We start from the raw sequence: 27,233 nt of genomic DNA, 5'->3' as shown, positions 1-27,233 counted from the left end.
CCCTAACATTCCACTTTGGGGCTTTGTAATTCTTGGTAAAGTTTTACTTACATTTTTGCAACTTCCACCTGTTGTTCCTGGTTACGACCTCTAGACGTAAGAAAAATAAATCTCTTTATACATGGCTACTCTATAAATATATGATGATAACTCTCATGCTTGCATTGAATCCTCTCATTTTCAAGTGAAAAAACCCAGTTCTTTCCGCTGATCCTTATGCAGACAGTTCTTGCTTTATATAAATTTGCATTACACAAGTTTAGCTTTACACAAACAATTCTGGAAGAAATCCACATTCTAAAAAGACACCTATGTTAACTTTACTGTACAGTATTGCACTTTCTCTCTGATTATGCCCCCTCGCCTTGGGCTCCACAGCCTCCTACCCACCTCCACCCTAAAATAAAAGAAACCCTCCAAGTGAAAGCAGAACAGACTTGGGGGCTTGACTTAAGACCTGCACCCTGAGAAAGGAGACCTTTGCTCCACTACACCCATTCTTTCAGCTGTCCAGATTGGGTGTCTATCTGCCATCCATCTGTGCTTAGGTACCGCATGTCTGTCCTCACACCCTGTATATCACGTGCTCTTTCCTGTCTTTGTCCATGTCCAGGCCGCACATATCTGTTCCCCACATGTTCTTCTTCTTCATTTCATTCAGGCCCCCCATGTGTCTGGCCTAGGCCATGTTCCTCTTCCTGCTTTTCTTTCTCTGTTCTAACTCCCACATGTCCTTGAACCATGTGCTACTTGCTCCTCCATGAATTCACAGCCCGCTTCCTGCCTTGATTCCTCCCTTCCTTCCCCATATCTGCAGGTAAATTCGCATTACAAAAAAATCAATTTATATAGAGGTCTGCAGAATGGTCCACCTACGTAAAGTGAGAACTATCTGTATAGCAAAATCTTGAGGCCCTATACCTATTGTTTGCGCTTCTCTGAACAACCTCCAATTTCACAGTGGTCTTTCCTCATATGTGTTGTCCAGAATTGAATAAAGCATTCCAGATGTGTTCTGGCCAGAGCAGAGGACAGGAGGACTGTCATCTGCCTAGTCCTGGGGAAGACACATTTCAATGCAGCTGAAGATCACATTACCTTTTTTGGCACTCTGTCACACTGTTGATTCATATTGAGCTTGTAGTCCATTAAACAGAAAGGAAGTTTACTTAACAATAGAATAGAAAGAATCTTCAGCAAGGATTCAGCATGCGTTCACGTATTTTTGTCTCCATGTGAAAATGCATCTGGGTAGAGTCTGAGAGGCACCAACTTCTCCTGGACCAGGTTTAAGTGACAAGAAGCTGAGTCAACATCTGTAGCCCTGGCCCTCTCTACTAGTAAATCCTGAAAGATGGTTTCCCTATCTTTTAGGTGAAAACTAGCCCAGCCTGCGTGGCAGGGATGACCATTGATATGATTCTGACTCTACTTACTCCTTTGTGGCAAGATGCTAAAGGTCTCCTAGACTGTCTACCACTTAATTGACTTCAGGGCCATTACTGTATAGCACTGACTTGTGAGTCATAAGAAGCTATGTGTAAGCCACATTGGAGGTTAGTGTAGTTAAAATAAAAATTTTATTATAATAAGTGACTAAATATGGAAGAAAACAAAGATAAGAAGTCTGAGGCGATATTTATCCCATTTGGAAGGATAATCTGATCTGCAGGATGAGTGATGCCAGATCTTTGCAGTTCACTGTGGGTAAAGTAGTAAGTATGAGCAGGAATGATATGAGCAATAATGGGTAAGAACATCAGAGTCACAGCAAAGATGATGACATTCCTGGCACAGTCACTGATCCTCATCATGGGTCAGGCTCTATGTATGGAAGTAGCTAAGAAGTCATCGCCCTCCTGCATGCAGCCTGTCCTGGTGCCAGGGGCAGCGCCAAGAATTGCCCTGTACCTCCACCCATTCATTGTTCTCAAGGCAGATAGGGCTTCCCTGTCCCTAGGAAGAGAGGTGACACCAGATCTTTACCATGTTAGAGACCTTTGCTGAGAGACTTCCCTTTCTACTCTGGGAGCTGGTCAAGGACTGTCCATCACCTTTATCAAAGGATTAAGAATCATTAGCTTATCAGCTAAAGGATCCCTTTTCTTCCAGGTTCATTATAATTATTCCATATTCATTATAATTATGTAGAGACAGCTTTACCTTCCCCATGCCCTTAAAGAACAAGATACCTCTCAACAGTTCTAACTTTTTAAGGGAAAAAGAAGGAAGGAGAATAAGCATTTAAGTGCCTGCATGTGCCAGACACTGTGCTAAGCACTTTACAGATATTATCTCATTTGATCCGCACAACAGTCCTGTGTGAAAGGTACTATTTTTGTCCCCATTTTATAGTTGAGGAAATTAAGGCACATAGACATTAAGTGACTTGCCCAGAGTCAGACTGCTAGTAAGTGTTAAAGCCAGATTTGATCTCAGGTCTTCCTGACTCCAAACCCAGTGCTTTATCCACTGTGATACCAACCATCTTGGAGGAACAAGCCTTTCTGGGGAGTTGTCAAAACATCACAGGGGAAAAGAAAGCTGCTAATTGCAGCCATTTCTTGAGGGTGTGTGAAGCCCCTTAAGCAGTGGGGGAGAAAGGACCTTGAGATCCTTGCTACTTTGTTCCAGGGATGGAATAAGGAAGGTTCAGTTTTGAACCAGAATTATGTCCAAAAGCAGCCCATCATTATCAGGTAAGTCTTCTTAGAAGCCAGATCCAAGAATTCTCAGAAAGAAACCATTTACCTTCCTAAGATAATACCAGTTTGTCTTGGATCTGACTTCTGGGAGGTGGGACATCTAATTCCAGTATGGTCCTGGTGGTAAATCCCTTTGGGCACACATTGCTACCTTATCCTTAGAAGGATTGTACAATCCCATACTCACCACAATTTGGCATCATTACCCCCTTGTCCAGATTGATAATGGACTTACCTTTTCGACCTATGCCATTCTTTTTGATTTTCTTGACCTAATTGTTCAGTTAAACAGAGGACATTTGAAGACTCTGATGGGTACTGAACATGCCCTACAATCAACTCATATGTGGAAGACATTGGCAAAATTGCTCCAATACCTTTAATTAACCAGTCCTGTTACTTCCAGGCTTTAGACCCATGGTCATTGTCCAGGAATCAGTACAGCTGAATGCCTTAACTGTACTATTCCTAAAGGCTCTCGTATGTGCTGGTCACGTGTTGCCCTGTCTCAGCTCACTGTTAAGACTTGACAAGACCACTGTCCTTCAGGATGTCATCTATTACTGGATTGATTAATGACTACTGAGGACCAATGCTTTGCTTGCAGTACATGGAACTGTTAGTAAACCAGGAAAAACAGAGATCTGCAGGAGTCAGGCCCTCATAGGCAGGGTGGCCTAGCAGAATAGGATGTTAGGGCTAGGCCTAGAGAGGCCTCAGCCTCTAGTAGAATTTGCTACCTATTCATGAACATTGACAATAACACTATCAACTCCTGCTACTTGTGACACTCCATGCCTCCCTACCCTGCTGCTGTTAATGCTGGAAGCTTGGAAACTGCTCCTGCTGCTGGGACCTTTGCTGCCTTCTGTGTCTGTCATGCTGCTCACTTTGCTAAAACCTCTGCTACCAGTGGTACCCACTCCCAATGTCTGTTGTGTTAGCAAATATAAGTAGCTTGTTCTGGAATGCATCCAGGCTCATCTGGCCTCTTCCCATACACTGTATTCCCAAAAACTTGACTGAGCAGGTTGGACCTTGGATTTCCTTTGCGTTGATCTCTCACAGCTCATCCCTCATTTGGATCACCATCCAATCTAGGGCCTCTGTCACCATGGCCTCTGGTCTGGCTAACATTACATCATGAATATGTAGTGGTGGATGTCATTGTCCTCAGAAAGTGGGACCTCCTTCAGGTCTCTGTCCACCAGAATGACACTAAGAAGATAAGTTCAGGTAGGAACTGTGGGAAACAATTGTGAAGGTACACTGGAGTTACTCCTAGGTAAATATAAACTGTTCCTGACTACTCAACCACAAAATTAGAAAAAAAGACAGTAAATTTGACTACCCCATTCTATTCCTATAGGGCTGGGGTGGCTACCACATCTAAAAAGTCAGGAAAAACCTCACTGATTGTTGTGACAATTTTGTTCAGCTCCCTGCAGTCCACGATAAATCATCAGGTGCCACCCAGACTCTTCACTGGCCATATGGGTTTCTTGTAAGAGCAACTGGCTCAGTGAAGTACTCTGGCTTCTTTCATCCCCATAACTTGAGGAAATAACTTTTACCTGTCCTAGAATCTGGGATCGTTTGGGATTAACTACACAGGATGGCTCTGGCAGGTGCTTTCTATCTGACCCCTGCTATATATCTGCTATATAATTTACTATAAGCACTTATACAGTTGCTGACTTCCAATAACTCATGGTACCTCTTTCCTTAGTGGTCTGTCCTCCAAAACATCTAAACCCAATGACTTTTTTCTCAGTCCACATTTTATTTGAACTTTCTAGGACAGCACTCTCTCCTGGTTCTCCTGCTTACCTGATTGCTTGTTCTTAGTCTTCTTTGCTGGACCATTACTTATTTCCTGCCTCTCAGTGTAATGCTTTTTAAGACCCTGCCCTTTTTCTCTCTGTAGGCACTGTCTTGGAGATCTTACTTACTCCCATGAGTATAAGTATCATCTCTAGAGTATCATCTCTAGTCATATATCAGGATTGTGGTGGTCAGGTCAAGGAAAAAAAAAATGAGAGGACTCAATCTTGGTCCTAATGAAAGACAGGTTTTGTCCTTGGTCTGTCATGAAAATACCTGCTGCTCTGCCGCCTTCCCCAAGTGTTGGAAGTTTGGTCTCAGTTACGAAGACTGGCTATGAAGGCAAGTACACAAGATATATCTTCACCACTCACATCCCTTCTGACTTATATTCTCTCCTGGTTTCCAAGCAGATCTCTCAGGCTCTACACTGAAGCCCTCAGAAGGGTGTCATTCTGACCAGTGTATGCCAACTCTGACAACAGTGTAAAACTGGCTGAAAAACCTATTGGATATGGGTGATGTCCATGATGTTAATTAAGTTCGGCTGCCATGTGCTCAGTACTTTCCAAATGATGCCCATCTCTGGTGCACAGCCTGATCTGAACTCCTCTACTTCAGGCTTTTTGTTAACTTATTCCCTAGTCTAACAACCTTTTCCCCACTCATAGAGAAAGGTTATGACCTTTCTGGGTACTCTTAGTGAAAGTGTAAGTCCTTGAGCTACTACCATGTCTGGTCCTTGAGACTGTAACCTTTCCACACTGTCAGATAATACCAGTATATTCTCTGTCATTTTTAGTCTAGGATCTCCCTTAACTCAGATTCTTCCTGTGACCCAACATGAATGGAGGCTGGTCGCTCCTGCTATTGTGGCAATTCTAAAGGATGTGCAGGTTTAAGGTAAGAGATGTGGAACACGGAGTGACTTTTCCAAGACTACAGTTACCCTTTCTCATACATTACTTGATTCAGCCATCCACAGTGGTAAAGGGCCATGACTAATTCTCATCAAGGACACAGCAAAGCTTTTGGACTCATAAGTAAATGTAGTCTAACCAGACCTAATTTGGTTTTCTAGTACAGGAACACCTACTATATGCTGGTTTCCAATCACTCAAATCTGCTATCATGGTTGGACCCAGGCTTGTGGTGTTGCAAACAGTCTTATCTATAGTTGCTGAGATAAAAATTATCCAAGGGGTTCATTGATTAGATACTGCTGCCAACCACAATAGGAAAGAGGTTAAATTCTATGTCCCAAGCTTGATTGTGCAGTTGATGTGGTGAGGGCAGTGTCCAGCAGTGTCATTTTCTTATCACAGTGGCAGCACAAACTCCGAACCACAGTTTCCTTCTGATCATAGTCTTTCTTTTATTATAGTGACAGCAGGAGTTCTATTCTTGTGGTACCAAAACAGTCAAATACCATTCCTTTGTCTCAACTAAATTCTGTATATAGTTTGTACGTACTCTGTGTGTGTGTGTGTATGTGTGTGTATGTGTGTATTCCCCCCTACCCCTCAATAGAATATAAACTTCTTGAGGTTTGAATCTGTTTTGTTTTTGTCTTTTTGTCCTCAGTGTGTCCTATGTGCTAGAAGCCCCTGGTACATAGTGGTGCTTTACAAATGTTTGTTATACAAAAATTAAGGCTTAAGCATTGCCTACAGTACAGAAGCAGGTGATTTAGTTCCCCACATTTAAAACAAGAATGATTTTTTTGTCTCATACATTTGTTGCCCAAGTAACTAGGTCCTCCTTTATGCTACCAGTTGCTTCAGTTCTAGAAACCCCTCCTATTTTCCCAAGACCCTAGATAAAATCAAGATGAACTTCTGACTTCTCTGAGCAGTCAGGGTCATACACAGAATTTGACAAAGGAAAAGGGAAAACCATGGACTACCATAGCTAAGTCACTCAGAGATTTTAAAAGTTTACCTACTGCATTCTTCCTTACTCTTATACACCTCTCAGCAAAACCGTCATATGTATTGGACTTTAAACTAACAATGACAAGTAAATTTGGATCCCTGTTAGGTTTCAGTCAAGTCCCTGATGCTCCCTTCCAGTGTGCAGGCTCAGCCAAGTCCCAGCCCTATGTTTGCTGATGATAATTAGAATTCTCCAGAAGTGGAATTCACTTCCTTGGAAGGCATTGTGTTCCTTCTACTTGATTTTCTCAAGTAAAACCTAGATAAACGCTTGTCAGCAACATAGTAGAAGAGATTCTTGTTCAGATGCATATTGGGCAACATGACCTCTATTCTATAGATAGTCTGTCCTTCATGTAGTTTTAGAAATAATCTTACTAATCCTAGATCTGACTGTGTAATTTTTCTTCTGATCTCATTCTATACTTTCCCACCATTTGCATCCATGTAGATCATTCTGCACACCTTGAATAGACCTCCCACCAAATCTCTGTCTGTTGAAAGCCTTCTCTTCAAGATGCATTTAAGATGCCATCTCTTCTGTAAAGCCCTCCCTGATCTTCACAGCCCAAAGTGATCTTTCTCTCCTAAAATGTTCTCAGAGACCTTTATCTGATTATTTTTTTGATGTTCCATCATATTCTGCCTTATAGGATGGTAGATCTAGAGCTGGAAGAGACCTTAGAAGCCATAAAATCTAACTCCTTCACTTCACAGATGAGGAAACTGAAGTCCAGGGAGACTGAATGACTTGTTCACCTTCTACTTATTTTGTATATGTGTCATAGTACTACCCTTATCACCTTGTAAGCCCACTATTGTAAGGCCCATTTTTCATCTTTGTAACCCCAGCATCTAGTACAGTTCTTGTACACAATAGATGATTAACAGGGGTTGTTTGAATTGAATTAGCTGTGATTCCAATGTTGAGTCCTGATCATCTGGTCTAGCTATATGGCCAATTCTGGCTTGTGGATAAGAAAAGGGAGGGCTTTAAAAAGCCAGAAAGAATGGTGACTGAGTTAAGTACAGGTAAACCCAAGACCTCAGCTCGCCATGTACAACTGTACTGGATACACTTGGATCCATGTTTTCTGTGTGGTAGTTTTACCTTCATTTTATGTAGAGATTAAAAACATTGACTGGACTGAATAAGGTGAGTCTGTGACCACTACCATGATTCTCCCGTAGTAGCATGAATAAATAAATTAATGAAAAGGTATTTACCATGTGTCAGGTACTGTGTTAAATATTAGGTATACAAAAGCAAAGAAACTAGAGAGTCCCTGCCCTCAAGGAACTTCTGTTCTAGTAAGGAAAGATATCATATAAAGGGGAGGTAGATGTGAAAAGGGAGATGAGAGAGCAGGAGGATAAATACTAGTGGCATGGCTTGGGGATGATTGGGAAGTATGTAGTGGGCCAGGAACTGGGTTAGCTAAGATGAAAGCTCATCAGTCAGAACCTCAGGGGTGGGAGTCTGAGGTCTGATAGGGGGAGAAGGCCAAAATAAACCCAATTCACCTACTTGGGAAGAGGAGATGTAAAGTGCCAAGACCTATAGTAAATTCCAAGATGGGATAGAGCTGACTCACATTGTGCTGGCCAGAAGCAGAGAGATCAGCGAGAAGAGGATGCAGGAGCCAAAAGATACCCTTTGTGGCAAAATTCTGAGTATGATGTCCTTCCCTCCCTGCCAAAATTATATATTTTGCATCTTATATGCGTACATATGTTTCCTTCAGTAGAATGTAAGCTCCTTGATAGCAGGGATTGTTTTGTTTTTGTCTTTGTATCCCAATGCCTGGCATATAGTAGGCGCTTAATTGTTTGTTGATTGATTAATACAAAGAAGATAGAGTCATTGGGGTAGATTTTAGCACATCCCAACCCTCCAAAAGAACAAGAAGAATGTTGGAAGAGTGTTAGACAGGAAAACACTGAAACAAGCCACGAATGGCTTTTCCTGTGCAGACTCACTACTTAGGTTTCTCAAGAAATAAAAAACCAAAACCTGCTTAGTGTGCTAACCAAGGGGGATTTCTGTAGCTACTAATCATTTTCCACTTCTACCCCCAGCATGCCAAAAATGTGGTTGCTTTATTCCTCCCAGAAGGAAGGAAGATAGATCTTAGAGTATAAATATTGTCAATATAGCAGGAAAAGAGTATTGAAGAATACAGCGACACAAAGCAGGTGGCACTCCCAAAAGTGCTTAGCCTTTGACAAACAGCTGAATGATGTAGCCACTAATTGAGTCATCACTACTTTTAAGGTTTTTAAAGAAACCAAATAAGAGGAAAGGAGGTGGTGTACCATGGATCAGCCCAGTCAATATATGATGCTGAAAGATCACATGGTAAGAGCTGTTGGAGAGAGTGACTGGTTGTGGTCAATTAAGGTAGAAGGGTGGTATAGCTTCAGTGTTTTGTCTCAGATCCTTCCCACTTTCCCGTTTCCTCCCCCCTCTCCCCATGCCATTTTAGTCATTGGGAAATGGTTCATAGAGTACTTGTTTTGGTCCTCAAGGGTCAGCAAATTTTAGCCTACTAATCAAATCTAGACCACTTGTTTTGGTATGGCCTGTGAGCTCAGAATGTAGATTTTTTTAAATAAAAGTTTCATTTTTATTTTTTTTCTGGTTGGCCAGATACATTTATTCTGTGATAAGGATACTCTTCACATGTCAGTCCAACATGGGAGTGGGAAATAAACAGATTTGTTGTACAAACACAATAAACTTAAAAGGCCCATACAGGTCTGAGATGAGATGCCCAGGGATGAGAGTGGGGGGAGCGACCACACTGCCTACTGTGGCCACAGGCTCTGGTCACCAGGGGTGAGGAAGGGCAGGCCCCCAAGTATCATCTAAGCACCTGCCACCCCTGCTTCAGGGTTGCCAAGGGGGGGCAGGTGCCATATTTTGGAGAAAACATGGAAAGAACCAGCTGTAAGGGGGAGCCCAGTCACACACACACACACACACACACACACACACACACACACACACACACACACACACACACACACAATCAGGGCAAGGCCATGGAGGGGGTTGTATATGTCTGGAAGCGCTCGTGGGCTCACTGGCAGGTGAGGAGCCTCAGGGACGTGGTGTCCACGGCCTCAGTGAGCCCTGGCTTCTAGGCAATCTCCACCGTGTAGTCATTGGCTAGCTACAGGGAGGACAGCATGGAGTGGCACACCTCAAAGGCAGGCTTGCCAGCCACCAGATTGGCAAAGGGACACCACTTGTTGAGCTTCTGAAAGCTTGCTACCACTTGGTCCCCGTAATTGTGGATGTCGAAAAGAACATGTTCCTCCTGTATCTGGAGCAGGGGCCCCAATGGTGTCCTCCCAGTCCCAGATGCACTGAGACAGCTTCATCTCGTGCACATACTTCTGAGAGTTGGCAATAAATAGTTCCACGTTCCTCTGGACCAGCTCCTCCTAGCTCAGTGGGGTGATGGCCTCCGGCTCTGGAACGCCCTCCAGCAGCCCTTCAAGCTCCACATCCTCCAGCTCCAAGAAGCTGTCTCCTCCTCCCAGATCCTCCAGGGACTCCTTCACTTGCCTCTCTTCATGGAGGGCCCACAGTCCTTCCTGGGCCTTGAGCAGCTGCTGCTCTGCTATCTCACCCTTCCACAGCTTCCTAAGGACATCCACCTGCTCCTTGACTCACTTCCAGGAGAGGGCTTCCAGGTCTGCAAATGTGGGGCCTGTGTGCCGAGGTTCCTGGGAGCTACCACAGGCACTATAAGCAGCCAAGTACCACTTATGAAACCCCTGGAGTATGGTAGAGGTCTCTTCCTCTTGTGTTTGCCAGACATGGTTTCCTTCAAATTCAGTGGCAGAGAGTAAGAGCTGCCTTTTTTGAAGGGCTTGCCCTCCAGGGAGTCAAAGGGGTCTAGGCTCTGCCAGGGATCTGGGGGCTCCTTCTGGTGCCATGATGGGCAGAGGGTGGTGGCAGTGGCCGGGGGACATGCAAACAGAGATGTCCACGGGCATCTCCTCAGGCATCTCAGCATCTTGCTGGGTCCTCAGATGTCTCTGCTCCACTGAGGACAGGCCTCCTGGCTCTAGCAGGAAGGCCCTGTTGGAGAAGGGGGTGGAGGTGTTCATCCTGAAGTCCTTGCGGCTGGCTAGGACCTCCCCATAGCGGCTATAGAGTGGGTTGCTTTTCTTCTCTTCATCAGGGGGCACCAGGGCCATGGGTACCAAAGGAATGATGGGCACAGCGTTGGCAGACTGGTCATTCCTCAGGTCTATGTTTGCCTGGGAGTCTGGGAGATCATCGAGGGACAGGAACTCCTCCTCAGGTTCTGGGCGAGTTCTGCAGCTGTCATCAGCACTGCCCATCTGGCTGTACAGACATGGCCTGCTTGTTCCACTTTTTGCCTGAGATGAAATCCAGAGCCTGGTAGACCAGCGAGTAGAGGTACTCCACCTTCTTACTATAGACACAGGCACACCCTTGGATCAGCAGTGCAGCCTCAATGAAGTTCATGGTGGTTTTGCCTTCATCAGAAGAAATGCAGATCTGGTTCAGGTCCTCCAGGTACTTGCCCAGCTGTGCCACCACATGCACCTCCCAGTTCCTGGTGAGGTCGCGGATGGGCGGCAGAAGGTGGGTGAAACAGCTCTCCATGTCCTCCATGGACGAGCAGGCTGCCAGGGCTCCCGGTCCGGGCTCCGCTTTCTGCGCAGGCCACTGCAGAGGCCGCTCAGTCTGGCGCCATTTTTGAAAAGTTTTATTTTTAAAATGTAAAAATATTTTTAGATAAAATGAAAGTTCATTTTTAGCTCATGAGCCATGTAAAATCAGTCAACAGGCCAGATTTGGCCTATGAGCCATAGTTTGCCAGCCCTTGGTCATAGCTTGTACTTCTCTAGAGCCCACATACAGCATGAGGAAGTAAATAATGATGGAAGTTGATATATATATGTGTGTGTGTGTGTGTGTGTGTGTGTGTGTGTGTATTATATATATATATATAGATATATATAGATATATATACCCTAGTTTTGCACAGCTATTTGAATTTTATTAGCTGAGCCTACTCCTAATTTCCTATGCTTAGTGGAAAGGTATTATATATCATTTTGAAGACAGAGAGAGAAAGTTTGCAGGTGTGGAAGGAAATTGTAGATTTCACGATCCTGGAAGTGGGGCACTTTTTTTTTGACCCAGAAAGCAAACCCGGAAAAACATACCATCCAGCCACAAAGTACATTCTTGAAAACAGTCAGGCAAAATTACCAATACTACATATAACTTTATACTTTTATGGTTAAAACAAACTTTGTCACTTTTATTTGACCAAAAGTTTTTATTGTTTATTGTTGTCTTTATTTACCTAGTTATAGTCATTGCAGAATCTTTTGTCTCAGATACACACACACACACACACACATGTTCTTATGTCTCTTTGAGTTTATAGTTGCTTAGTATAATATTCAATTACATTCTTATACCCCAATTCGTTTAAGCATCCCCCTGCCATTAGGCACATAATTTGTTTTCAACCTTTTGTTGTTTCAAATATTGCTTTTATAAGCATTTGTTTTTAATAGATAGGCCTTTTCTTGCAGTCAGTAACTTCCTTGAGGTTATAAACCCAGTGGTGGGTTCATTAAGTCAAAAAGAATGAAATTTTATAAATTGTCTTACACATTTTAGAATTGTTTTCCAAAATGGTAAGACCAGTTCACAACTTGGTGAGTACTTCTCAGGAATAAGGTTTAAGGTATAACCAAGTTTGATAGGTGGTTAAAATTAAGTCACGAGATAAAATTCAAGATGGAGAAGGCCGAGGAATTGAGTGTTCTAAGTCATGGGAAGGTCATTAGTAAAGCTGTTGAGGTCATTGATGATTATGATGTCAGGGAATAGAGTAGAGGGAAGATTTAGGTGCTGAAGTCATCAAAGAAAGTTGAAGACTAGCCTAGAGGTCAATACATGAATCTGAAATGGTTGGGAGAGAAAGTGGCAAACAGATGTCATGAACTTCAAAAAGAGAAGAGTCAGAGTCATGGTCTGAAAGCAACACTAGAAGCAAAAAAAATGTGCTAACTTCTTGTTCTATCGTTTGGGAGTAGGGTGGGAAGAATTGGAGAGGATTACAAATGATGCTTTACCCTCCGAAGAAAGCCAAATTAAAACCTAGGTAGGTAAAATTGGTTTAGCTGAGAATAGTAGAAAAGCATCTGCCCAATATGCTAGGTACAGAGGACATATTTAAGCATTTAAGAGAGGATGAATCAGAATAAATATGTTATAGCCAGACTACAACTTGGTTCTGCACTAGTCACCTGCTTCATTCCTTTAACTGTATCGATGTATTGCTTGAGCAACAGGCTGTTGATGATTTCCTAACCAGCCTGGGCATTCCTTGGATGGTTCTTTGACACATTGACCAAAGAGAGGTAAGGATATAGAGTCTGAGTACAGTACATTTTCTTGTCATACCAGCTGAAGTAAAGAATGTTGATAGACATGTTACAATTGGGTAGAATATAACATTGCAGGAATTTCTGAATGTTCTGATATTCTCTTTCCATCTATCCATTAGATTATGGACAGTGTGTTATCATAAGTAAGAACTGTACCCTTGCCTTCTTCTGTAAGCGTTTCCTAAATTCATCTGTGAATCATGGTTCTTGGCTTCATATTATTTGCACCGGTATCCTGTACCACATCCTTCAAAAACTACAAGGTTTCTGTAGAGTGAATGGGAGATTCAGACAGTTTCTTATGGCACAATGGAAAGAAATAATTAACTGCCACAAACTCGGTGTGATCACCACAGATTTGACTGAAATAGTAGTAAATCCCTTTGAAGTCTAGCTCTTTGTGATACTAGAGTCATGAGGAAAAATCCTGAGTCTGCCAAGAGTATCCAGGTCCTTCACAAGATCCTTTTAGTCTAATGCCACTGATATGCACCCCTATAACAGCCTGATCCTATTCTAGGAATGCTGATAAATCAAGATTTTTAGACCATGTTAGCTCAGGTGACCTGTTAATAAGGCATCATGCTGTGCCCTGAGCTCCCAATGGCAACATTGCAGTGTCATGATAAAAGAAACAAACAAAAATGGAATTCCTTGTGCTTTTCTCCACCTACTATAGACACAGATAATAACATTTATGAGGGATCTCAAAATATGTCCCCCTATGATAAAACAAGAAGTATATCCTTACAATGTATTAAGAAACTATCTGCTACAGGGATGGGCTCCAGTAGAACAAGCAATCTGCCACCCATATACCATTGCAGTGTTGATGCTCTTGTACAAGGCTGATGGTCTCTCCCTCAGACAGCCATTCACTGAGTAATTCCTGAGCATCCAGAATACATGCCATCTCCCTTGTCTCTAGAAATGCATTCAGCTTTGATTCACCAGATATTGACAAGGATAAGCTCCTGGAATCATGGCAGTGCTCAGTGAATGATCTTTTGAAACGTTGTGGTTTACCCATTTATTGAAACGGTTTAACCTGCTATCATAAAATATTCTTAGTAGGAGAATACCAGTATCAACTGAGTGAACTCCAATGATTAGCCCTAGGCAATCTAGGTGGTACAGTAGAAAAAGCATTGACATCAGAGTTAAAGGACCAGGGTTCAAATCCCCTCTCTGATGCTTATTACTTTGGTGACCTTAGGCATGTTACTTAACTTTTCTGGGCCTCAGTTTCTTCATTTATAAAATGCATAGCCTTTGTGGTTCCTTCAATCTCTAAATATATGATTCTTTAATCCCAAAGACAAGAGAGAAATCCTGGGTTAAACTCCCCCATTGGACAAATTGAATATCTGAATGTTATAAACACCAAAGCAATAGAATATTTATGTTAAATATCTATATTGTAGACCTGAAGTCTTACCTATCTAACATAGTTGCTATGAGTAAGGCCAGGAGGTTTGTCGTCATGTTATTCTTTAAATATTTGAATATCATTGTTGCCTTGGTCAACCCAGATGGCGCTAGTTGGCAAGCAAAATGCCTGTAATTCATGTGTGTATGTGTATGTGTATACACACATGCACACACATATATATACATACACATTCATATGTGTATACAGACACACACACACATATATATATATGTATAACTCTCTTCTACTTGTATGAAGCCCTAATCCAGTTAAGGTTATAAATGCCCTACCTTCCCCACAAAAGTCCAACTTTGTATGGACTTTGACCCTGGACCCTTTCTAAGATGTGTTATGAATACCAGCTATAGACAGCAATTCTCAATAAATAAAAGGATACAATTTCTTTTCTTGAGCATGAACAAAAATAGAATCTCAGATGGTACGTATATAAGTCTCAGATAAAGTACTTCCATGAATAAGAATTACATAACCCCTACCCCTTTTGTTTATTTGATATTTAGATGAAAAAAGCTTAGTGGGTCAATTTTGCTTGCTAGCATTTATTGTACTCTACCCTAGAGATTCTTTGAGCAAGACATCCACTGCTAACATAGATTAATGTAAATTCTTGGAAGGCCTTGAAGACTTGATCTCAGAAGATACATACATAGTGTTATGGCCCAAACCAGGACTTTGTGCTACTACAGCCATTGCAGTCTGAAAACACATACCTGCCCCACTTTGTGGGTACATTGATTATCTCCAATATCATATTGCTTAAGTGGCCATCCTAACTTACTGTATTAAGCTTTTTTTGAGGTAATATGATATTGCTACCCTCCTCCTCCAAATAGCAGTTGCAGCATCAGGTTTCATTAATAGAACTGTAGTATACAGAACAAGTGAGATGAAAGACTTGCTTTGTTATGGATTGACTCAACCATATTTACAGTGAGGTATTATATTTTTGTGCCACATTTTAATGATGCCATTGACACATATATATGACATTTAAAGGAAAGCAAAGAAATGTCATATGAGAAATGATTGTCTGAACTGGGAGTGTTTAGCCTGGAAAAAAGATTTAGAAAAGACATAACAGCTACCTTCAAACAGTTGGAAGGACTATAACATAAGTTATGAATGTGATTGATTCTTTTTGTTTCAGATGGAAGAATTAGGAACAGTAGATAGGAATTTAAAGGAGACAGATTGCAGCTCAGAAGTAAGAAGACCTGAACACTTGAAAATGGATTGGGCAGCTTTATGGAGTTACTCCTTTAATGTCTTCAAACTGAGATTAACTGATTTCACATGGTCAGTAGATTAGAGAGGTTGTCGAGAATAAGTATTCATCCACTGGAAAGGATCAGATAGCTTTCATGACCCTTTCAGACTTCAAGGTTCTATAATTCTCAGTTCTTTGCTTGCTTCCCTTACCTAGATGTGTCCCCTTTTATTCTGGATCATGTGCACTTACTTTCTGTATCTTCATGACTTAACACTTTAACATACTCCAGTTGTGCCACATCTTCTTTCCTCTCTGGCAAAACCATATCCTTATCAAGGACATTGACTGTCTTTCCTCTTTTGAACCTCCTATTTAGTCAGGAATGGTGTTGTCCACATAGTATGAATGAGTAAATAATTTACTTGGTATATAGACATCTCTGAAAATTATCAGAACATACAGTCCTGTTCACTTTTTCTGACACTAGCAACTCTCTCAAAGGTCATGTCAATAAATGGTGCCAGATTGAACAGGAGTGTTTTTGGCATTTCAGGAATCATTGTCCTTCAAGGATGTGGCTGTGGACTTCACCCAGGAAGAATGGGGACAATTGGACCCTGATCAGAGATATCTGTACAAGGATGTAATGCTGGAGAACTATAGAAACCTGGTCTCAGTTGGTAAGTGTGGTTCTCCTAAGTGACTTAGGGTTATTTTGTTTTCCCCAGCCATTAAATGGTATAAAACTTCTCACTCTAAAACATTTATCTGTTTAGAGACTTAGGACTAAACAATTAGAAATTCTCAATTCATTTTGGGCACAAATACAGAGTGTTCCTGTTCCCTCTTTCCATGTGGAAGTTTACTTCTTAGAGTATAAAATAGATAGTTTTGTTGTGCTGTCCATAATGCTGCATTATTTCATCCTCCAGAAGTACCAAGGAACAAGGAAATAGAATCTAATGCAGGAATAATTTTTACCCCAGTACAAACACCTAAGTTCTTTGTTTTTCCCTTTGAGCAGGACATCAAATTTATAAGCCAAATCTGATATCTCAGTTGGAACAAGGAGAAGAGCCTTGGATTATAGATAAAGAAATCCCAAGAGGTGCCTTCCTAGGTAAGTGACAAAGACCCAACCAGAAGAATCATTTTAAGTAACAAAAAGAATTGTAGTCTAGCTTTTGTAATTTTTTGAAGCCATCTAGGCATGTGGATAAGAATGAGGTCATTTGGCATAAACTATCTCAAATATGTTGAACTAATTTGATTCTCTAATGTGTTGAAGTAATCTTAGAGTTGAAAGAATCATAGAAGACATACAGTTCAAATTCTGGGAATACAAAGAAAACAAAATTATACAGTCTCTACCCTCAAGGCGCTTATATTCCATTGAGAAAGACAGTATTTCCCAATATATTTATACAGAATAAACACAAAGTTAATACAAATTAGTTATGGAGAAGAGCATTAGCAAGTAATCAGGTTAAGAAGAACAGTTTAGGGGCATGACAGGAAGATAGAGTTCAGTTTTTGGTTATGTTCAGTTTGAAGTTCTGATGGGAGTGTCCTTTGGGTACTTGGATCTTGAGCTCTGAAGGGAGATAAGAACTAGAGATAGAGATGTGAGAGCAAGAAGAGGAGTTAAGGCAGTGGGAATTTAGATAGCCAATTAGATTGCCAAGTGAAAGATTGTAGGGAAAGAAGAGAGCCAAAGAGTGGAATGCTCACACCAACGAGAGAGAAGATGAGAAAGAGATGATTACAAATGTAAGACAAAAACCAGGATTATGTGGTGCCCCTAAACCTGAGGAAAAAGAAAGAATCCATTAGAAAGTGGAGGTCAGTAATGTCAAAAGCTGGAAAAGAGATCCAGGAGAACAAAGACTTTAAAAGTCAGAGCTAGACTGATAAATGATTGCAGGGATATTCCTCCCCAGCATTCAGAGTAGAATTTAGAGCTTTTGACATTTTGCAGTTAAGTGCCTCCATGAAGTCTCTTTTTAAGGTGCACAGAAGTTCCTTGATTGAACAAGACTACTGGTGTCTCTGCTCTAGCATTTTGGGCTCCAGAAAGAGGAGGGGCAAAATGCTACAGAAAAGTTGTCCAATACTCCCAGCTTTCCCAAGATCCCATGAAGACATTAGCACATACAATACTAAAGAACACCTTGGAGTAACAGTTTATAGGTTATCAATTATAAGATAGGGATTGTTACATATCAGGCAAAAAATATCTTGGATAAAACAGTTTCATAGGTTTCCATGAGACAAAGTCAATGGCATAGGTGCAACACTTCCCTCAAAAAATGTGTTTTGATTATCCCTATATTCATAACAAATATTTTTAAATACCTCCAATGTGCCAGGTACTGTGCTAAGTGCTGGGGACACAAAGAAGGGCAAAAACAGTCTCTATCCTCAAGGAGCTCAATCCAAATGGGGAAAAAATATGCAAACAATTGTGTAGGAATAAGATATATACAGGATAAATTGGAGATAATCTCAGAAGGCACTTGCTTAAGAGGGACTGGGAAAAGTTTCTTGCAGAAAGAGATTTTACCTGAGACTTGAAGGAAGCCAAGGAAAACTAGGAGGCAGAGACAGAAGCAATAGTACCAGGTATGGGGGACAGTCAATGAAAATGCACACAGTTGGGATATAAGGTGTCTTGTACAAGGACCAGTAGTCACAGTGCTGTCACTAGATCATATGAGTAAGATATAAAAAAGCTAGAAAGGCAGGAGAGGTCTAGGTTATTGTAACGCCAATGCGATACCCATAGCAGCCACTGTGAATATGCATGCTTATTTCCATAACTCTCTTCCTCAGAGATGAAACCAAGATATTTATTCAGATACCAGAAATCCAAATCCACCATGGTAACAAATTTATATATATCACCAATCCAGGGAGCACCACCAACCCCAAGCCTTCCCTCCATTAGGCTTCCTCAACAAACAAGCTCCCCTAGGCAAAATTCCTCCCTCTTTCACTCACCCTACCTGCTCTGCCTCAGCTCTTCCTTGCTCTCTCCCATCTCTGCCTCTCTCTCACTTCCTGCTCCACCCGTTTGGCAAGCTCCTCCCACTATAGGCTTCATATGATTGTGTGACTCAGGTTCCATCACAACAGTCAGGTGGGCCCAAGCTGAAAGCAGGTAACACAGGCCTATTAATGGGTGAGAAAGATCTTCCCATTCTATTAACATTGCAGTTATAAAGGGCTTTAAAAACCAAGCAGATAGATCAGTAAGGCTGAGGACTCAGAAAAGTCCATGAGTTTGACAATGAAGTGATCACTGGAAAGAGCAATTTCAGCTATATGATGTGGTCAGAAGCCAGACTGCAGAGTTAAGAAGAGAGTAAGAGGAAAGGAAGTAAAGGCACCCATTATAGACATCCTTTCAAGGATATGTGGCCATGAAAGGGTGAAGAAATATAGCTATTGGGGATGGACAAATCAACAGCTTTTTAAGGATGGAGAGACATATATTTGTAGGCACCAAGAAAATAGCTGATTATCAAAGAGAGATTGAAGATTAGTAAGAGAGAGGGGAAGACAGAGCAATCTGCTAGTGAAGGTGGGAAGGAATAGGATCACTAGTGGATAGAGAGAGATTTGCCTTAGCAAAGGAAGGGCTACATCTTCATGTATAATGGGGGTGAAAGAGGAAAAAGTGGTGGAAGGTACTTGGTGACATGATATTGAGGCAGAGAGGATAAGAGAGATTTTTGACAAGTGGCCTGTTTTTTCAGTGAAATGGCAAGTTTCTCAGCTGATAGGGTGAGTTCATGGGGAGTTATGTAAGGTTTGAGGAAGGATGAAAAGGTTTGGGAAAGCTGCTCTACTGAGTGGAAGTGAATTGATTTAAGGACATGTAAAAGACTTGCTTTGCTTCAGTGAGGGGTAAGGGCCAGGTCAAATTATAAAACAAATTTTTATTAGACCCAGTCAAGCACAATCTTATGATTTTCTCTGGTTTTATTCAGGAGCCCATGAATAGGAACAAGGCAGGAATAATGAGAATAGTCTAAGTAATCCAAATGGGGTTTGGAAGGAAAAGATTGATAAAGGGGCAAGGGACTCTAGAAGGGGAGGCTAGTGTACATTTGAACTGGAACTTGTGGAGAGGTGATGACCTGGGAAAGAACATGAGGGTTAGACAGAAATTAGAGTGAGGATGAAAGACAGGATTAAGGGTCATGAGACAGAGGGAAAGATATAATAATAAAAGATTATGATCTGATAAAGGAGTTTCGGGATACATGGAAGGAGAGTACTTGTAGATAATGGCAAGATTGAGGGTCTGACCATCTCTATGTAGTTGAATTGAAGTGAAGGAGGAGATCATGACAATTTAGTAAGTCTAAGAACTGGGTTACAGTGCCTGAGGGACTATCAGTGTATATGTTGAAGTCCCTGAGTATCAAGGTGGGAGCTGTGGAAGAGAAACTGTGAACCAGGTACTGAACTCACTGAAGGAGGAAGGAGAGTGTTTTCGAGGTTGGTAGATAATAGTTACCAGAATCTTCATTGGGTAATAAATATAAGTTGAATGAACCTCAGAGGAGAAAAGGTTATCCTCTTATCACTGTCCCTTTCTTCCTTTTTCCATCCTTTCCCCAGCCTGCAGGGCCATATTTGAACCTTGTCAGAGCACTGTACTCAGAATTACTGTATTTGTTCTCCTTTTCTCACTTTAGTGATTCCTTTCTCATAGCCTAAGCCACAGTATAAAGTTAGATTTTTCTTACTTTTTTTTTCAGACTGGGAGATCAGATCAGAAACCAAGAAGTCAGCTGCAAAGCAAGACATTTCTGAAGAGAAATCATCCCAGAAGGTAACAGTGGAAAGATTACCAAGGGATAGTATATGGCATTCTAAGCCAAGTGAAACTAGGACATATGAAGACCAGCTTGGGGTCCCACAAGAAATACATGAGAGGTATCTAAAACAAACAAGAGTTGCCCAGAATAAAATCCTACCTGAGAAGAAAGCCCCTGAATGTAATCAGTTTAATCTAGACTCAGTCTTTATTATGGAACAGAGTGTTCCCACTAGAGAGAGGTACCATGAATATGATATATATGGAAAAACTTTTGAATGTGATTCAGACCTAATTAGCCATCAGAAAGTCTGTGTACCGAAGTCTTATGAATGTACGGAATGTAGGAAAATTTTCAGTAAAGGTGCACTCCTTACACAGCATTGGAGAGTCCATACTGGGGAGAAACCCTATAAATGTAGTGACTGTGAAAAAGCTTTCAGTAAGGCTACTCTCCTTATACAACATCAGAGAATCCATACTGGGGAGAAACCTTATAAATGCAATGAATGTGGAAAAGCTTTCAGCCAAAGTATATGTCTTACTCGACATAAAAGGATTCACACTGGGGAAAAACCATATGAATGCAATGAATGTGGGAGAGCCTTTAGACTGCGTGGACACCTTACTCAACATCAGAGAATTCATACTGGAGAGAAACCCTATAAATGTAGTGAATGTGAGAAAACTTTTAGTCAGAGTACAGACCGTACTCAGCATGAAAGAATTCATACCGGAGAGAAGCCCTATAAATGTATTGAATGTGGGAAAGCCTTTAGATGTAGTACACATCTAACTCAGCACCAGAGAATTCATACTGGAGAGAAACCATATGAATGTAGTGAATGCAGAAAAGCATTTTGTGATAGGTCATCCCTTAATAAACACCAGAGGATTCATACTGGAGAGAAACCCTATGAATGTAGTGAATGTGGAAAAGCCTTCATTCGAAGTTCAGACCTAACCCAACATTACAGAACTCATACTGGTGAGAAACCTTATGAATGTAATGAATGTGGAAAAGTCTTCAGCCTGCATGTACATCTTACTCGACATCAGAGAATCCATACAGGAGAGAAACCTTACAAATGCATTCAATGTGGGAATGCTTTCAGGCACAGTTCAGCCCTGGTCAGACATCTGAGACTTCATAGTGGAGAATAATCCTAGGAATTTAGTAAATATAAAAGTTTCTTTTGGACTTAACTCATGTTCAAATACCCTATGGTCCTAATATTGCACCAGCTATGATTTTGTTTGGTGTACTTAAATGAGAAATATGCTGCTTCTTCCCCATCTCTTTCCCCACTGTATATCTTTCTCCCATAGTATATTCCCCAATTTTTATGAGTGATTTTCATCCAATAGCAGTTCCTCTTAAAACCAGTTTGATTAATAATTCATTTAAGAGTAATTTGACTGTTTTTATAAGTATTTTATATTGCTAGGTATAGTTTTATTTTTTTTACCTGATTTTTTGTTTTGGGACTTCTAAACATTTTTGCATTGTTTTTGGTGATAAAAACTAAAAGTAAAGTTCAAGTCTTAATAGGGTTAAAGAAGTTGATCATTAGATGTACTGATTTTAAGTGAATTGGCTTGCTTTCCTTAGCTCTAGAATTATATTGGTGTGAGTAAGGAGTGGACTTATATCCAAGTCATCTTTAAATATACAGAAATAAATTTATTTTTAAAATAAAATCATCTTTAGACAAGTACACTTCATGAAGCAATCTCTTGAAGCATGGAAAGTTGGTTATGTATGTTAGTAAAAGGAGTACTACCCACAGTGGTAAAATCACAGAACTGGAAGGGACTTCAAAGAACACCTCTTCCAACCCTTTTGTTTTATAGATGAGGTAATAGGCCCAAGAAGGGTAAGTAACTTCCCAAGGTCACACAGCTAAGGAGCATTAGATGAGGTATTTGAACCTAGGCTTCCTGATTAGTATTAGTGCTTTTAAGAAAATAGCCTTTGGGAGCAGCTAGCTGGCGCAGTGGATAGAGCACCAATCCTGGAGTCAGAAGGACCTGAGTTCAAATTTGACTTACTAATAGTATGACACTGGGCAAGTCACTTAATCCTAATTGCTATGTTCCTCCCCCACCTCTTCCCCCCCCAAAAAAAACACAGTCTTTGAGAGCAAAAGAAATGAATACATAAAGGCAGCACTCATGATTATGATAGATTATGTTACTGGAAAGAAATGTTTTAAGTTTAACATGACTCACATCAGCTTTTCATGTAGGAACAATAGGTGTCACATTCCTATCAACATCCTGATCAGTTTTTTGTAGTAATGAGAACAAAAATTATATGTCATTAAATTTTATTGGTATAACTGATATCAAGTTTTATAAAGTATATAATTTAATTCAACAGGGCAATTCAATAACATAGCTAAAATTAATGATAGATGAGAATATATTCTATCAAATTCACATCTAACCTCCTGACTTACTTTGAATTGTAGCAAATAAGATGATGAGAGAAAACCCCCTTTCACAAAATTCAGATTTCCTTTGACAAAAATTTTATAGGCACTTATGGTAAACAAAAATAAAGTTTTGGGAGATGTCAAGCCACTAAATGGCTTTGTGAGAGACTGAGCGAGATATATGTTACTTTTATCTTCTTACTATGAATTACCCCATAGAGGAATTAAATTATCCCACAGGAATGAAAAGATCACTGTGTTGAGCTTTCTGCTGCTTGATAATACAGTGTCCCTACCGTTTTGGATCTCTCATTTTATCATCACTAACAGCTTTACCTTATACTTTAATGTCAACTGGGGCACACCTGCCCTTCAAATCAATGAACCAGTCTTTGCTGGAACTGAATTTTTCATTCTTTTGTATCTTAACATATTGTAGATTCACAATAAAAAAAAACCCTCAAAGCTTTGACATTGTAATGAAATATAAAGGCCACCATCATGATTCTGAATCCACAAAATGAAGGAAAAAAAAGCAGTGTAGGGCATTGGACAAAGCAGTAGATTTGGAGTTCAAATCCTTGATCCACTGCTTACTAACTGGGTGATCTTGAACAAGTTACATTATGTTTCTAAGCTTTGTCTTCCTCTTCCTTAAAGGAGTAAGACAATTGATCTCTGAGGTTCTTTTCAGCTCTAATCTATGATCCTTTTACCTCCCCACATGAATATATCTCCCTCACTTTCTATAATCTAATCCATAATTGTGCATGTTGTCTTAGAAAAGTGGATTGCAAAAGAACCTCTTTTTTTCCTTGTTTCCAGGAACTTTTGAGAATTCCATATGAGGTATGATAGATTGTAAGGCACTACTCATTTACTTGGGGAGAGAAGTATATGTTGGTATAATTGCTATATGTTCCACGTATTTGTGTTTGTATTTATATTTAAATCTGTAATTGTGTAAAATTTTATTTTTCCTGATTTTTTTGCTATTTCTGTAATGCAGTATAATAATGAAAGGTTTGAAGAGCCACAAGCCTGGTTGGTGCACTCTACAGAGTCCAAGAGCTGATGTTATGCTTTGAGCAACATTAGAATCCAGGCCCAGAGATGTATGATGTTCTAGACCCTAAAGATTACTGCACCTAGGAAGATTCATTTAAATAGATTGTTTCATTTAAATTGCACACGAATAGAGACTATGGGATGAGAGGACAAAGTAAACTCTCAGGGGATCTAAGTATTTTGGGCTTCAGCCAAGAGGTGTTTGAGTCACAAAATGTAAAACCTAATGGGAGAAAATAATTTGGGAATTTGGTAAGCAAATCATCAGAAATCAAAGAAGCAAACCTTTCCCATGGCTATGGACCACTGATGGTCAACCATAGGTTGAAATTCTCTATGACTAATCTTACTGTAGTAACACCAGAAGATACTGACCTTAGCCCTTTTGCTCCCCACTTACCAACTGAGAAAGGTGGGATTGGGCAGGCCCTTAAAGAATTCTCATTTCTAGTGCTATATATCCTGTTAGTTGGGACCAACCACATAGGGACAACCTGGAGAAGTGGGTAGAGACTATGAAAGCATATCTCTCATAACCATGTAGCACATCAAAATTGATAGATGAGTCTGGTGCTTTGGGTTCAAGGTGAGAATGAACTGAGACACTTGGAGAACTTAAAGTAGTAAATATGAGTAAGTTAATAGCCATAGCATGGAAAAGATATCCAACAAGAACACAGCATTTGTCTCAAGTAGATGTAATCCACCTTATCTCCACACAGAATTGTACCTGGTCGGTAAAGCATGGTGCATTGACTTAGTTAGAACATCTACCAAGTCTGCAGGCGACCAGGAAGCCACATCAGCCTTTGCCCTCTGGGTCAAACACCTCTCAGGGTCAGTTTATTCTATGTTGCAGTCACTCTTACAGATATTGCTCCTATCACATCTCTTATGACAAGAAACTAAAGGTCTTCTATAGGACCTGTTGTCTCTTAAAAGGATATAGGACTGTTATTGGACAATCTTAATCTCTGGAATGGGGAAAGCCTGGTATAGGCAGCACCAGGGAGGGGAGGGGACTAAACCAGAAAGATAAAGGAAAAAATATCAAGAACTCCCTGCAGGAATGATCTGATATAGAAGAGACGGAAGGGTAAAAATCATTGTCATTGATTCATCATGACCATGGCTTCTGGGAAGTGGGACACTTGACTCCTGATAGTCAGAAGCATGATGACTGAGCTGTTTATTAATAGTAGCAAGTATCTTGCCCTAAAATGGGAGTTTAGGGAGTTTCAGTTTAGGACAGGTGAAGGACCAAATGAATTTTCAAAAATATTGTCCCCCTGGGTGGTGTTCTAGATTGTGTCCAGAATCATCTAGGTTCTTATCTACTGTATTCCCAAACACTTTACTGGGCAGCCTGGAATGTGGCTTTTCTTAGATTTGATCCTTCACTACTATAGGCAGCCCTGGAGGAGAAGAATCCTACATATGAGTCACCTATCTAGGGCCTCTTGCTTCTGTGGATTTGTCTGACCCAGTCAACATCACACCATCAGTACAGTGGGTACATGAATACCCTTGGCAAGTAGAGGCTTTCAGGACTCTGCACATCAAAATCTGGTAGTGAGGCAAATCCAGGTAGCACTTAAGGAGAGTGAAGATAAAAGCAAAGTGTTACTCCATATTCTCAGACATAGGAATAGAGAAAAAAGGCATTAATGCGACCAACAACCCACTGGAAGCATGGATAGGACAGGGACAACAATGAGCATGACAACTTAGACTCCACCTTCCTGGCCACACCAGTTTGTTGCAAAGGAAGTTGGTTTAGTAAAATACTCTGGCCTACATTTTCATCACTTGAGAGCAAATGGTTTCACCTCCACCTGAGACTGGGTATCACTTGACACTTAACTACTTGGGATGGTTTGGGCAGTTCAAAAGCTTTCCATTTGACCCTATCCACAATAACTACCATAGAGGTTGCTGAAAGGGCCCATATAGGTACCAGCTCCCATCATGGCCTTTCCTTTGGAGTCCTGCCTGAAAATTCTCCCATGCATTGGGGGGCCCTACTAGGCCCATGGTGTGGGGTATGGTAATAGCCTGACTACTAGTGTTCAGGAGCCCCTTACATACAAACAGAGCCAGAAGCTTTAAGGAATGTTAGACTTGGGTAGGACTGAAGGGACTTTATAGCTCCCAAGTTGATTTGTGTGATAGTGTTTTATCTGAACCCTCACAGGCAAGAATTGGTTACCTCTGTGTCAATCTCATGTAAGCATCATATCCAAAGCTAAGAGGTCAGGGGAGGGGTACTATGGGAAGTTTGAGAAGGGACTAGAAAACTTGGGACAGCTGCTGTGGAGAGTGGGATAGTGACTTGATTAGGAAGTGGAATGACTGTCTCACTGTAGTGAGGGCTCAGTTGAGAGGAATTAATATATTTGTAGTAGACCCAGTTGGTACATGAAGTCCATGTTAGCTCTAAGTATCCTTTTCCTAACTTGCATTATTACAGATGGAGGTAGGGGAGGTCATGATGTAATGTCCTCCAGCTCCTTCAGCAACATGTGAATAAAAATGAAGATTCTGTAATCTTTAGTTATGGTTGCTAGGGACCTTCATCTTTGTATGAATGTATATTGTGTTTAATATTTTTAATATAATTTCAATAATATTTTCAACTTAACCCTGTTTGCCTCAGTTCCTCATCTATAAAATGAGCTGCAGAGGAAAATGGCAAACCATTCCAGTATTTTTATCAAGAAAATCCCTTGCATCTATGGCTCTTCGTTGGGTTAAGTAATAATACTGTTAGTACTGAAACAATCTAAACAAACCATGAAAAGACAGTTTAGCAATAAATGATTTTTAAGTAATACCACCAACCAAAGCTTCACATAATTGTCACACCCACTGTTTTGCAAAAATTTGGCATGAAATCTGCAACACTTAATATGGTGAAATACAGTAAATGCTAGCTGTAAAGGCCTTATCCAATTCATAACTGTATTCTCCATAAGTTAGCGTAGATGTGATTTAGTTGCATTCAGACTCAAAAGACCTGGGTTCAAGTCTTTCTATCCCAGCAAAGTGTGTGGACTCCTCAGTTTTGGTTTCTTACTCTATAAAGGGGTAATACTCATATATATTAATATTTTCACTATTATAGTGCTATTGTCAGGATCAAATGAGATAGTAAACCCAAAGATAAAGACTCTTTGTAACTATAAATTGTTACAAAACTGAGTTATTACACTAACCTACCCCATAAATATTTGTTGACAAAAGAAAAAGAATCAAAAAAAATTTTAATTTCTCCTTGAGGAACAGGAAAAAGAACAATGAAGGATATCAGGTATATATTC

The 27,233-nt window shown here is 40.6% G+C and overlaps 1 protein-coding gene and 1 pseudogene across 6 annotated transcripts in view; one reads left to right on the top strand and one right to left on the bottom strand.

Annotated features, from left to right (window-relative positions):
* The window catches only part of LOC140519181 (uncharacterized), a 110,686-nt gene that overhangs the window by 5,400 nt on the left and 78,053 nt on the right, over positions 1-27,233 (top strand). For 2 of the 6 annotated variants that reach the window (XM_072631979.1, XM_072631978.1), the window contains exons 4-6: positions 16,133-16,259; positions 16,604-16,699; positions 20,349-23,817. In XM_072631979.1, the coding sequence (XP_072488080.1) occupies positions 16,133-16,259; positions 16,604-16,699; positions 20,349-21,571 (1,446 nt within the window). In that variant the 3' untranslated portion in view covers positions 21,572-23,817. Of the gene's footprint in view, positions 1-5,331; positions 5,433-6,914; positions 8,823-10,659; positions 10,902-11,167; positions 12,631-15,516; positions 15,666-16,132; positions 16,260-16,603; positions 16,700-20,348 lie in introns of those variants that run through there. The other 4 variants (XM_072631984.1, XM_072631981.1, XM_072631980.1 and 1 more) reach the window with 4 other exon arrangements.
* LOC140519187 (condensin-2 complex subunit H2 pseudogene) lies at positions 9,481-11,120 on the bottom strand (annotated as a pseudogene).

Source organism: Notamacropus eugenii, chromosome 1 (genome assembly GCF_028372415.1).
Source record: "Notamacropus eugenii isolate mMacEug1 chromosome 1, mMacEug1.pri_v2, whole genome shotgun sequence".
In the NCBI taxonomy this organism is placed as follows: Eukaryota; Metazoa; Chordata; class Mammalia; order Diprotodontia; family Macropodidae; genus Notamacropus; species Notamacropus eugenii.
This window is presented reverse-complemented; position numbering and strand designations above follow the sequence as displayed.